Below are 14,685 nucleotides of genomic sequence, written 5' to 3'. Positions count from 1 at the left end.
GCAATATCTCTGAAACCAAACCGGCACATTACGTTTGTTTTTGCAGCACAAATCAGCACAGATGCAGTGCAAACGAATACTATCTTTGTTTTTTAAAGTTTAATAACATTGGGTGCAAGGTGGGTGGGGCTTGATGTTACATAATCTGAATTTGAATTCCAATATCTCAAAAAACAAACTGGCTGAAACATTAATTTTTGTGGCTCAAAATAGTTTTTAAGCTTAACAGCTGGCTGTCCCTCACCCTGCATCTTGGTTGCGTTCTGCCGAATGCAGTAAGCGCAAACTTTGCAAGCGCACAAGTGAGTTGTCTCAATAGGTGTATACAACGGACGTATGTCCATTTATTTTAAATACAGTATCTCACAAAAGTGAGTACACGCCTCACGTTTTTGTAAATATTTTATTATATCTTTTCATGTGACAACACTGAAGAAATTACACTTTGCTAAATTAGTGAGTGTACAGCTCGTATAACAGTGTGAATTTGCTGTCCCCTCAAAATAACTCAACACATAACCATTAATGTCTAAACCACTGGCAATAAAAGTGAGTACACCCCTAAATTAAAATGTCCAAATAGGGCCCAAAGTGTCAAAATTTTGTGTGGCCACCATTATTTTCCAGTACTGCCTTAACCCTCTTGGGCATGGAGTTCACCAGAGCTCCACAGGTTGCCACTGGAGTCCTCTTCCACTCCTCCATGACAACATCACGGAGCTGGTGGATGTTAAAGACCTTGCGCTCCTCTACTTTCTGTTTGAGGATGCCCCACAGATGCTCAATAGGGTTTAGGTCTGGAGACATCCTTGGCCAGTCCATCACCTTTAACTTTAGCTTCTTTAGCAAGGCAGTGGTCATCTTGGAGGTGTGTTTGCGGTCGTTAACATGTTGGAATAGTCTCCAAAGGGAAGGGATAATGCTCTGCTTCAGTATGTCACAGTACATGTTGGCATTCATGGTTCCCTGAATGAACTGTAGCTCCCCAGTGCCGACAGCACTCATGCAGCCCCAGACCATGACACTCCCACCACAATGCTTGACTGTAGGCAAGACACACTTGTCTTTGTACTCCTCACCTGGTTTCCGCGACACATGCTTGACACCATCTGAACCAAGTACATTTATCTTTGTCTCATCAGATGACAGGACATGGTTCCAGAAATCCGTGTCCTTAGTCTGCTTGTTTTCAGCAAACTGTTTGCATGCTTTCTTGTGTATCATCTTTAGAAGAGGCTTCCTTCTGTGACGTCAGCCATGCAGACCAATTTGATGCAGTGTGAGGTGTAACTTCTGAGCACTGACAGGCAAACCCCCCACCCCTTCAATCTCTGCAGCAATGCTGGCAGCACTCACACGTCTATTTCCCAAAGACAACCTCTGGATGTGATGCTGAACACATGCACTCAACTTCTTTGGTAGACCATGGTGAGGCCTATTCTGAGTGGAACCTGTCCTATTAAACCGCTGTATGGTCTTGGCCTCGGTGCTGCAGCTCAATTTCAGGGTCTTGGCAATCTTCTTATAGTCTAGGCTGTCTTTACGTAGAGCAACAATTCTTTTTTTCGGATCCTCAGAGAGTTCTGTGCCATGAGGTGCCATGAGGTGCCATGTTAAACTTCCAGTGACTAGTGAGCGTGATAACACCAAATTTAACACACCTGCTCCCCATTCACACCTGAGACCTTGTAACACTAATGAGTCACATGACACTGGGAAGGGAGAATGGCTAATTGTGCCCAATTTGGACATTTTCCCTTAGGGGTGTACTCACTTTTGTTGCCAGAGGTTTAGACATTAATGGCTGTGTGTTGAGTTATTTTGAGGGGACAGCAAATTTACACTGTTATACAAGCTGTACACTCTCTACTTTACATTGTAGCAAAGTGTCATTTCTTCAGTGTTGTCACATGAAAAGATATAATAAAATATTTACAAAAATGTGAGGGATGTACTCACTTTTGTGAGATACTGTATATTAATCAGCAAATAAAATAAACATTTTGGATGGTATGTTAAGCAACATTTAAAACTTGTGAACGATAATTTGTTCAATGTTCACTCTTACCTTTCAATGGCATTGCATGGCTTTGTAGTGACTTGGAAAAATTCTTGTCACTGGTGGCGCTCTTTTGTCCTGATGGGCCTCAAACATATGGGAACTGCCTTGTGCAGGCTTTCAAAGTTCCATAAGACATCAAACTCTTTAAAATATACAGCATCAAAACTTGTGTGGTTGCACGTTTGGCAAACATATGCGTCCCGCAATTTCAGTCAAATGAAAAGATATTTTTTTTAAGTAAATGTAACTCAATTAAAATATGGAAATGCATCTACCTAAAAAGTTTTGTCTAGGTCACTCAATATTATACATTATTTTTGTAAAAGGTGTGTTTATAGAACTAATGAAAACTAAGCAAGATACTTAAAATATCAAAGTAAATTAATTAACATGTATTTATATGTTGAAGATGCTAAAATTTGTATGTTAAAATTACAAGCCAACAGAATAATTTTTATCAGTGTAGGCCATAAAGAAGAAAATAAGAAGGGACTTTGAAATTAACACACCTAAAGGTTTTCCTGTTTTTATCTGTTGCGTCAAAAGTCAGCCCCTTGTAAGATCCTCTTCCTCTTTAAAAGTGGTTACCTCAACACTTGGCAACATGTTACACACAATGCACTGTATCCCAATAAACCAAGGCAGCACAGCACCACCATCTGTGCATTGCAATTCCCTCTGTAAAATAATTATTAGTGCATGTCCAGTTTTTCACATATTCAGGTGAAAAAAAATAGGCTACCTTACAGCAGCACAAATTAACAAAATTAACAAATTTTGAACATGTTACACTAACAAACATGCATTAATGCAATGCAGAGTGTGAATAAGTCCTGCTAGTTAGTATTTTCCTCTACCGTTATCTCTGGTGGAACACTGTCTGGGTGGGCACTTTGGTTTGAAGCGCACACTGACTTTCTGATTTTTTGAAAAATGCAAGATCATAAAATTTGTTTTTTGTTTAATCCTGAGCACTCTGATAATGCAAAAATCTAAGCTTCCTGGATGTGTTTTTAAAAATATTTTAAATGCTTAAAGCTCTGGAAAAGATTATAAAAAATATATGAATTGTTATATAGAAAGGTCCAAGTAAATGCATTGGCATTGGCTGTCTTAGTATCTACAGGGTTCTAGGCTTGTGATAGTGTTCTGCTTCCTGGCTCTATAACCATGCCTTGCCAACCTTGTCTTGTCATGGATTCTACTTTTGCTGGCCCCTTACCTGGATAACAGTTTACTCTTTGATCGGGGTCTTCCCTGACCCTAGCTTGGAAGACTGACTCCCCTCTGATCTGAATGGACTGTTTCCTGATTGTTGCCTGCCCAAACCCTTGCTAGGATATTTACTCTATCTCTGCCTGCTGCAAGCCAGCTTAGGCCATTGCATGCTTGGTGTCCTGCCATGCCAGTCACTGGTCCTGATTGTAATTTGAAGCCATCAGATATTGTACATTACTTTCTCATGGGTTGCTGGGGTGTGTTTTTCTGTTCTGCAAAGACAGCTCCACACCTTAAGTCCTTAGGGCATCCAAATATTAGTAGGCATACTAGCCTATAGGAGCTATAGGTTAAACTGCGCACTAGTCTGGCAGAATAGGACGCAAACCCATAAACCTTACAACAAGTTTGATTATCCTAACTACAGCCTGTAGGTACATACTTTTTGCTAAACTTGGTAACACCACTGTTCTAGAATCAGCTATCTTTCAACACATACTTGTTTTCCTGGTCCTAACCTAGCATAGAATATTGTGATACTGTGTAAAAAATCTTATATGAAAAGACTGGTAATGAAAGAAAAAGGGCCAATAATAACAGGTGTTTGCCACTTCTTTGAGTCTGCTGCCAATAGCCACATGCCAATTGTGCCCAATAGTAAATCCAGCCCTGTGAATTTGTATCTGGTTTGCAGACCCCTGTCTGATTGAATAAGTGGGGCTAAAATGTAATGTAAGACTTTAGTTTAGACACATTAAAGACTTGGTGGGAAGTTCTTAATTAGTTTGGATCAATAATGGAAGTTTTGATATGTGCTGAGTATTGAGGTATACCTTTGTATTTATGGTAAAAACAACTACATAGGTGATCTTTGTTTCCTTTATGTTATTGATGCAAGGACTTTAAATAATAAGAAAAACAGGTAAGTTGTTTTCCTGCTTTAAAGTGGGGTGGCATAAGAAAGTTGGCTTAAAGTGATTGTAAAGGCTGGCTTTTTTTTAAAATAACAAACATGTTATACTTACCTCCTCTGTGCAGTTGGTTTTGCACAGAGCAGCTCAGATCCTCCTCTTCTCGGGTCCCTCTTTGCTGCTCCTAGTCCCTCCCTCCTTTGAGTGCCCCTCAGCCAGCAGCTTGTTACAGGTTGTCACCCAAGCTGAGTCAGAGCTCCATGTATCCATTCAGACAGAGAGCCATGACCTGGCCCTGCCTCCTCTGTCCCCTGATTGGCTGACTGATTTTAATTGACAACCGCAGAAGCTAATAGCACCGCTGCTCTGTCTCAGCCAATCAGGAGGAGTGTACTGGATGGCTGAGGGGATCGTGGACATTGCTGGAGAGAGAAGGAGGTCAGGTAGGTAATTGGGGGGTGCTGGGGAGGCTGCTATACACAGAAGGTTTTTTATCTTAATGCATAGAATGCATTGAGATAACAAACCTTCTGCCTTTACAACTCCTTTAAGCTGGGTATATATGGGTCGTTTTTTTCCCAGCGTTGAATGAAAAAAAACTGTCAGATCCCTGTATCAACACAACAATGTGCGATTCAGGGATCTTTCCTGCTGACCATTCAACAGAAGCCAGTAGTTAGAATGGCTTCTGTTGAACAGACAGCAGTACACACACCAAAAGTCAGCCAGTTCCTGCTGAACTTGTGTACCATGCTGTAGCATGAGCAGAGTGCAAACCTGGCTGTAATGACAAAACTCTTAGTTGACACTTTGAACTAGAATAGAATAAGCATAACAGTAAAATGAAAGTGGACCCATCCTTCTTTATTTTTCAGACATTGATGAATGTTTGGTGAACAGACTGCTATGTGACAATGGTCTGTGCCGAAACACACCCGGAAGTTTCAGCTGCACATGTCCTAAGGGATACTTATTCAGGACTGACACTGAAACCTGCGAAGGTAATTTCCTTATATTGTTTTATGCTTAACGTAATGGGAAAAACACAGAGCTGCTATAAAGATGCTAGTGGCAGACACTAGTAATCCACTACATAATTACAGTTTAGTTAAAAAAGTCCATCAAGCTTACTACTTTCTGAATCACTGACCTGGAACTATGTAGTAGAGCCAAAGTAAAATGCTGAACTGAATAATTGTCAGATGGACCAACACTTACTCTTTTAGTAAGTGTGGTTTAAAAGAGACATGGCAAGAAAAATACATACAAATAAACCTGTGACAGTCACCTCCAAAGGACTTATAAAGAACAGTTTTCTTTACAATTGGTTACAGGCCCAAGAGAAAGTATGTGCTGGTTTTTGTGAGGATTTGTATTAATTCTTCTATATCAAGATCTTTGGATATGAAAAGTCATTTAATGTTGCCAGATAAATAGCTTCTGAGCCTGACTAAAGCAAGCCATATCCATCCATAAATCCATGTTAAGGCACATTACAGGATTATCATTAATATGTAGTGTTCTATATAGATATTTTAGATCTTAGATATATAGACTTCAATCCTAAAAGCACTTACGCTAAATAGCTAAAAGTTTGTGAATCCTCCCACCTACACTTACATGGCCAAAAGTATTGTATGTTGGGACCCCCCCTCCTCCCAATTATTGAGGTTAGCTGTTTCCAGGGAAGACAACTCTTAATTCTACAGCATACAAAGATATATTATAACCAAGCATTTCTGCCATGGTAATGGTTTTGTGAAGGTTCTTTCTGTGTCCATGTGCACAAAGCCAGGTCTGTAAAGAGTAAAGACATGATTTATCAAGTGTGGTGTGAGTGGTCTGCAGACATGAGTAGTCTGTAGAGACCCCTGACTTCCACCCTAATGGACCCCATTGGGATAAATTGGAACAGCAACTCAAAGCCAAGCACACTTTGATATCCCATTCCAGGGAATGGTGGACTGTTTTAGTCTTGAAGAGGGTGCCAATTCAATATATTGCTTAAGGCTTTCGAAATGGGATTTCCAACAAGCTCATATGCATATAGATGTGAAGATCAGGTGACCACAGACTTTTAACCTTATAGTGCATTTCAAGGCTGCTAAATCATTGAGTAATTTAAAAACCGAGGTATATAATAAAATTAAAATAAAGAATTAAAGTGGGTGCCTAATAAACAGTGCTTATGTGACTTAACCTAAAATTAGCCACAAAACATCATAGTTTCAACCCTTTTTGTAAAAACAACACTTCTAGGTTTTTAGTGGGGAAATTTAAAAGGCAGCATTTATGTGCAAATTAACCCCACAACACTCACTCAGATTTCATGTGCTTCTTAATTTAACTGCAAAAACTTAAACTTAATTGGTTCATATGGATTATTGCACTTTGTACGATCATATGAAACAAGCAGTCAGACAGGTGGAGGAATTCAAGAAATTAAAAAAATGATTTTTCTAGAACCCCCTTCTCAAAATGTCCTGCCTGAGCATATTGAAGCCAGGAAACTAGTTATTTTCCCAGGATGAAAGTGAAGAAAAAAGCGGACATAGACTTTTTCTGTACTAGATCCTCACCTGTGGTATGAAGCACACAAGAAAATATGAGTAAAGTTATGAATTCCCTTTGTGGTGTGATGCAGTTATAAAATCTATATTGCTGGAGAATCACAGCCTCCCTCTGCTAAGTGCAGAATTTAAAAATATGAAAATATTAGATGCTTACTAGCATTTCAAAAATCCTTATTCAAAAATTGAATAAAGTCACGAAATCAACAGCAGGAACAGCAGGGTTTTTCTGTTTTAAATACTTTACTGAAAAAGCCCAGTTTACTTGCTCAAAAGTACAGTTAGTTGAGAAAGTAGCGAAAAAAGTAGATGTGCCAAAGTTTTATGACTTGACAACATAAGACATGCCAGTCTTCATACTTAACACACTATTATTACAAAGCCTGACTCAAAACAACTTTTCAAGTACTCCATGACAGAAACCTTAGCAGAACTGTCTGAATATTTCAGTTTATACTTTTCAGAATTTCCTTTCTTACTTTACTAAGACCTAACCAAAAATATGCTGGTTATTTTCCAGATATAAATGAATGTGAAAGTAGTCCATGTGCTAATGGTGCATGTAAGAATATTCTTGGCTCATTTCACTGCGAGTGCTCTCCTGGAAGTAAACTGGATTCCACTGGCCTTATTTGCATAGGTGGGTATTTCTGTTTATTCCAGAAATGTTATACTGCCATGAGCATATTTACACTTAATTGATTCCATTGGAAGCACCATTTTTTCTTGAGAAAGAAGGGATGATTTACTAAAGACAAATAGCTTGACGCTTTCCAAGAGAGGTTGCAGTTTGCAAATGTATTTCCCCAGAGCTTAGTGAACGAGTGCAAGAAAAAATTATGTGTGTGTGTGTATATATATATATATATATATATATATATATATATATATATATATATATATATATATATATACACTTTTTGACTGCTCACTGTAGCTTTACTGCTACAATGCGGGATGGCTGCTCAGAATCACGCGTATATATATATATATGTGTGATTCTGCTTTTGTGGGTAGGGGGCATACGCACACATCGCAGATGTGCCAGTTGTCGCTTGGTTAGTCGCAGCACAAGCCGCCGATCAGCGAGTACAAGCCAATAAATGACCACCAGAAACCATTGATTGGCGAGGAGTAAGACAAGACAGAGCTCTGTAAATGTAAACAATGCAGAGCTCTGTTCTGTCAGGAGGGATGTGGCAGTTTTTGTTTCCCTGCAAAGCAAGGAATAAAACTGGCACATCCCTTAGTGAAAGCACCTTACAGTACACATTTAAGCACTAGTTAGGCACACATTTAACCCTTTGGTCGCCCTACATGTTAACCCCTTCCCAGCCAGTGTCATTAGTACAGTAACAGTGTATATTTTTAGCACTGATCACTGTATTAGTGTCACTGATTCCCATAAAGTGTCAAAAGTGTCAGTTAGTATCAGATTGCCTGCCATACTATCGCAATCACGCTATAAGTTGCTGATCACCACCATTACTAGTATAAAAATAAATAAATAAATATGAATTCTAATATATATATATATATATACCATAGTTTGCAGACACTTTCACACAAACTAATCAATATACACTTATTGGGATATGTAGCAGAATACATGTTGGCCTAAATTCATGAGGAAGTTTGATTTTTTTTTATGGAATATGTTTTATAGCAGAAAGTAAAAAATATTGGGGTTTTTTTTCAAAAATTTCGGTCTTTTCTTGTTTAAAGCACACGAAATAAAAAACCCAGTCAGCCACCACTGGTGCTTCACTAACCACTCAGTGGTTCCTTTTAAGGGAGTTGAAGATAGGGATACAGTGTCCTCACTCCTCCAAGTCTCCTATGTCCTGATGTCACCCTCCAAACTTGCAGATGTACATACAGAAATGGAGATAGAACACACCCAATCTAGGGCTCCCTGTTTAAATATTTATTATGCTTAAAAAAAAAATGTAATTCACTTACAATAAAATGCGTTTCGTCCATCTGATGAAGTCCATACCCTGGACGTAACGCATATATGAGGCGGAGCCTGGAGCGTGAAGTCATCTCTTGGCCATCTCCGTCTATGGTTGTAAACTGATATATGCAATATCCAGCTAGTACTGCCTAAGTGCTTTTGCTTGTAAGTGAATTTCTTCTTTTTTATAGCTTAATAAAACAGAGAGCACAAGATCAGGTGTGTTTTATCTTAATTTCTTTATGTACATATGCAAATTTGTAGGGTGACATTGGGACATAGGAGACTTGGAGGAGTGAGGACCCTATACCCCTACCTTTAACTCCCTTAAAGGGAACCACTGCTTGTTATGACCTTACTGATAAAGCATGGGTCATAACATTAAGGTGAGCGGTTAGTGAAGCACAAGTGGTGACTGACTGAGTTTTTTATTTTGTGCGCTATAAACAAAAAAAGACCAAAAATTTTGAAAAAAACCCAATATTGATTGCTTTCTGCTAGAAAACATATTCCAAAAAAACTAACTTCTTCATGTATTTAGGCCAACATGTATTCTGCTACATATTTTTGGTAAATAAAATCCCAGTAAGCGTATATTGATTGGTTTGCGCGAAAGTGTCTGCAAACTATGGTATATATATTAGAATTTGTATTTATTTATTTATTTTTATACTAGTAATGGTAGTGAAGCAAGAGTGGTGGCTGACAATGAAACTGCAAGATTTGTCACATGGTGGTTGATCATTTACCATTTTTATAGACTATTATTTTATATCACAGAGTAATTGATACGATCACTTCATATGGCCATTTATGCACTTTATTAATTATAAGTTGGGGTAGATATAATTTAGCACAGATTTGACAGTTGGGTTCACCTTAAATCGTGTTTTGATGTATTGATTTTATTATTTGAAGTTGCGTTACACTGTATAATTGTGTTTTAGAATCTTCTGTAGAATGTGATGGAATCACTTTCATTGTGGGAGCAGCAATTAAATTTTTTAGCACAAATGAAGGTTGCTCTAATTGCTGTTGCTTGTTTTTTAGGCTTTTATTGATGTCTGCGTCCTTGCTTGGGAGATTTCCCCATGCTTACTGTCCTGGCAACATTACAAAATCCCACTGTTGGCAACAAAAAGTGTCCTCATTTAGGGATTTTACTGTCAACCTGCACCATTTTAAGGCAATACACCACAACATATGAAATGTGCTATGTGGCATGCTGCAGAGCCAAGATACTGTACTGTACATTGAGGTGTTATATAAAACCTAAAAACCTAAAAATGACAGCAATTCATATCTATCACAGTTTTGATGCCAAATTTAACATATACATTCTTAATTTGTAGATAGCCTTAAAGGAACCTGCTGGCTCAATATCCAAGATGGTCGCTGTGAGGTCAATATAAATGGAGCAACGCTCAAGTCAGAATGTTGTGCTACTCTAGGCGCTGCATGGGGCAGTCCTTGTGAGAGATGTGAAATTGGTACGTTATTGACTAGTGCTCTAGTATTAGATTGCTAAATGTTAGAATGCAATATTAACATAAAAAATAAAGATGGCATTTAATATTTAATCATACTAAATTATGTATTTTTACATAGTTATTGTTATTTTCATGGTGCCATCAGCTATACTAAAGATCTCAAACAGCAACAGTTCCCAACCTCCTGCTTTGAATTTTATAGAAGTTTAGTTCCAAGTAATGTTGAGCTAAACAATTTTATTCTTTATTGTAGATACTGCTTGTCCCAGGGGATATGCCAGAGTCAAAGGGGTTTCATGTGAAGGTATTTTTTGTAATAGTTTTGTGCAATTTCTTATTATTTCAATGTTTATATTGCATTTAATAGTGGGTCATTGTGAGATGTGTGAAGTATATGTAAATCCTAGCACTGAACTTCTCTTATTTGCAAACTTTTGGTCTGTTAAGTATAGTTTTCTGGTATAATATGTTGTATTAAGGCAAACAGAAAGGTACATCCTTAGAAATCCAATGCAGGGGATACAAATAATAAAAGCACGATTAAGAGCCATAGCGAGCTACAAACAGAACGTGCTCATAGGTGTATGATACCAAACTACAATGTCCGCCCAATCGAGGATGGGGGACAACACAGAGTTTCTGGGCTGTCAGGTCCAGGGGATGAATATGAGGCATTGAATAGTCCACTGAAGAAAAACAAAAAAAGGGGGGGAAGGAGGGGGGAAGGAAGGAAAAGTTGGCAAAAAGAAGAAGAGAGGAAAGAAGAGGCAAGATGAAAGAGAGTAAGTTCCCCCAGGCTGTGGAATGGATGACTGTGTCTGCGTTCATGGACACACCCCTGGCTGTTGTGTCTGTGTACCTGCTGCATCCCAGTAGACATGAATGGGACTGCCTGCACTTGGATGCACAGAACACCTATGCAACTTGTGTGGCCAAAGATGGCCAATTACTGAATTTGATGAGTTCCATTTAATTAGTGATAGATGAGTCTTTACATTAGGCCTTCTGAAAATAATTTTCAATAAAATGCATTTCTATTCAGCATATTTTGAACTAGCAAAATGTCACAAGAGGCCCACTACTAGACTCAACTGTATAGGGGGAAATAATATGTCTGGCAAAACTCTTATATATAAATGACATTCAGTTCAATTTGTATGCTTTGTTCTTTAGATGCCAATGAGTGTGAGGTGTTTCCAGGCGTGTGCCCCAATGGAGTTTGTCGAAATACTAAAGGATCTTTCATCTGCGAGTGTCCTGAAGGGTTTACATTGGATGGTACAGGCAGAATCTGCCTAGGTAACCATTTATTTATTTTTTGTGGCAGATATGTGTTCATTATGGAATACATTAATTTAAATTCCAGCTTCCGAAGATGTTTTTATTTTAGAAAGAGTGGGGCAGAATTAGAATCTTTGTCAGGTTTTTTTTTGCAGTCTGTATTTTCATTGAGGAGATTTCCCCTTACTTCCAGCTTGGACATGAATAGATAGGGAAGGGTTACAACCTCCTTTAGAATCTATGTCTTCTTGTCCCATTAATAACCACTGCTGTCACTGGGGCAGGAAATTAGGTAAAAGCTCCCAAGTGGGCTCACTTACAGGAAGACAAAACTAGCAGAAGTGTTTGCTAGATTTGTGCTACATTTTTTTTTTTTCACATACTGATTTCTTTAGTCGATTATTATATGTCTTTATACAGCATGGTTAGAGTTAAAAACAGGAACCAAGAGAAAAAAAGGCATTTGGATTTAAAATGGCCAATCAGTTGTTATATTTATAAAAAAGGTAAATTCTGGCTGTTATTAACAATTCCTTCATAACATTTGCTCCTGTTCAAAATCAGTTACAGTATTTTTTATGTGTATTTAGCTCTGACTTTACTTATATTACATTATTGCAGATCTACGTATGGAACAGTGTTTCCTAAAATGGGATGAAGACGAATGTGTTCTGCCAGTTCCTGGAAGATTCCGGTTGGATGCCTGCTGCTGTACTGTGGGAGCTGCTTGGGGTGCAGAGTGTGGGGAGTGTCCTAAGCCTGGTACCCCTGAATATGAAATCTTATGTCCTAGGGGACCAGGATTTTCCAACAGAGGAGATGTTCTATCAGGGAGACCCTTCTACAAAGGTAAACCACCAAGCCACTGATATATATTTCTTTTTAACTAACTATCTAACAGATTGTAGAATTTCTATATCTTCCACCTTCTGAATATGGAGAAACAGATAAATACAAAATGACTATTGCAACTTCCTTCTCATAGGCCTACCTCTCCATAGGCTATCCCCTTTTCAGTCTATCATGAATGCTGCTGCCAGACTCATCTACCTTACCAAATGCTCAATGTCTGCCACCCTTCACTGTCAATCCCTACACTGGCTCCTGATCGCCAAGCGATTAAATTCAAAATACTAACCACAACATACAAAGCCATTCACAACTCTGCCCCGAGCTACATCACCAATCTTGTCTCCAAATATCACCCAAACTGTCCTCTCTGCTCCTCTCAAGACCTCCTGCTCTCAAGCTCCCTTGTCTCCTCCTCCCATGCTTGTCTCCTCCTTCCATGCTTGTCTCCAGGATTTCTCCAGAGCCTCTCACATCCTCTGGAACTCTCTACCACAATCTGTCTGGCTATCTTCTACTCTTGCTGTCTTCAGGCGATCCCTGAAAACGTATATCTTCAGGGAAGCCTATCACACCTACAATTAATCTTTTGCCACTTCCATCAGCTCATTGCCCACAATTAACCTTTTGTACCACCTGTCCCACCCTATTAGATGGTAAGCTCTTCTGGGCAGGACCCCCTCTTAACCCTCTTGTATTTCATTGTATTCTAACTGTATTGTCTCCCTTTTATATTGTAAAGCGCTGCGTAAACTGTTGGCACTATATAAGGCCTGTATTAAAACAATAATAATAATAATAACAATAAATATAGTAAAAGGTAACATTTCTACATCAAATAATTATTTCCAGAAAATGTAAAATCATGTGGTAAATCCAAGCTTAGCACAAAAATTTCTATATAATATTCTGGAGCATACTTTTGAGACGCTGGTCCCAGATGTAAGATTATCAAAGCAGTTTTTAAAAAGGGTTAAAATATATTTTGCCTATCTTAACACACATCAAATTAATGGAATCTAGAGTGGTAGATCACTTCTGAGCCTACTAATCTACCAAGAAATTAGGAGATGAACATCTAAAGCATTTGTTTCTGTGTACAGTATTTGTTTATTGCCTAACAAATAGAAGAAAGCTTGCTGTCTCCTTAAGTAACAATAAATTCATAAAGTGAACACGTGCATGTGAAGAAATCCTATTTCATAATAAAAAAACTCATCAAGACTGTGCAAATGGAACAAAAAAAATAAATAATACAGTTTATTAATAACACATCCAAAATGTGAAAATATTTTGATATATTAAAATACGGTTCATTAGTCACTCATAAATCCAAAATCTCATGGAGCCCATCCACATGCAAAACAAAGTGCTCCGATATAAAAAGTTACCAGACTGCAATGATCTCAAGTTATAGAGATCGATTGAGCTTATTCTGTATAGCTTGGAGGAGCCGACACTCTCCCCCTCGGATCTCAACACAGCTCAGTGACTCCAATGACCAGGATTGGCAACAATGTCCTTATCATATAATGAAAACCTCAGCCAGCACTCCATCAACAAGCTCCGACACACGTGTAGATCAAATATAAGAAGGGAGAAGTCAAATAGCACAACACTTTTAAATTCTCAATTTATTCACTAAAATATTGCACTTACACAGATTAAAAAACAACAGGCACTTCACAAAAGCTTTAACTTGTTTGTGGTGTCATCCAGCAAGCCTTAGCATGATGACGTCACAAAACTAGCTGTGTCTGATGCATTTCTCCATACAAGACGTTCATTTGGAGACTCTGGTATTCAGGTTTCTTATGGTGCAGCAGCTCCAATTTTCACATAACCAAGCACAAGGTTTTCTTTATAGATTGTAGTATTTATTTATTACATGTATTTATGTAGCGCAGATAATTTACACAGCGCTTTACATATATATATATTATATATATTGTACATTCACATCAGTCCCTGCTCTCAAAGAGCTTACAATCTAAGGTCTCTAACTCACATGCTTGGGTTCACTTTTGTATTAAATATCATTGCATCATTGCGCAACTTGATGATGTCTTCAAATTGTGTCTCCTATCATTAGTGTAATGCCCTGTACACACGATCGGATTTTCCGACGGAAAATGTGTGATAGGACCTTGTTGTCGGAAATTCCGAGTGTGCGTAGGCTCTATCACACATTTTCCATCGGATTTTCCGACACACAAAGTTTGAGAGCAGGCTATAAAATTTTCCGACAACAAAATCCGTTGTCGGAAATTCCGATCGTGTGTACACAAATCCGACGCACAAAGTGCCACGCATGCTCAGAATAAATAAAGAGATGAAAGCTATTGGC

General features: G+C 38.3%; 1 protein-coding gene across 1 annotated transcript in view; it reads left to right on the top strand.

Moving 5' to 3' along the window:
* FBN2 (fibrillin 2) overlaps positions 1-14,685 on the top strand; it is a 320,766-nt gene that overhangs the window by 170,250 nt on the left and 135,831 nt on the right. Inside the window, exons 19-24 of the mRNA XM_073625060.1 lie at positions 5,067-5,192; positions 7,282-7,401; positions 10,071-10,208; positions 10,462-10,512; positions 11,382-11,507; positions 12,111-12,338. Coding sequence (XP_073481161.1) covers positions 5,067-5,192; positions 7,282-7,401; positions 10,071-10,208; positions 10,462-10,512; positions 11,382-11,507; positions 12,111-12,338 — 789 coding nt within the window. The remainder of the gene's footprint in view (positions 1-5,066; positions 5,193-7,281; positions 7,402-10,070; positions 10,209-10,461; positions 10,513-11,381; positions 11,508-12,110; positions 12,339-14,685) is intronic.

The sequence above is a fragment of the Aquarana catesbeiana genome, linkage group LG01 (genome assembly GCF_042186555.1).
Source record: "Aquarana catesbeiana isolate 2022-GZ linkage group LG01, ASM4218655v1, whole genome shotgun sequence".
NCBI lineage: Eukaryota > Metazoa > Chordata > Amphibia > Anura > Ranidae > Aquarana > Aquarana catesbeiana.
Note: the sequence above shows the minus strand (reverse complement) of the source record. Positions and strands in the feature narration are given on the sequence as shown.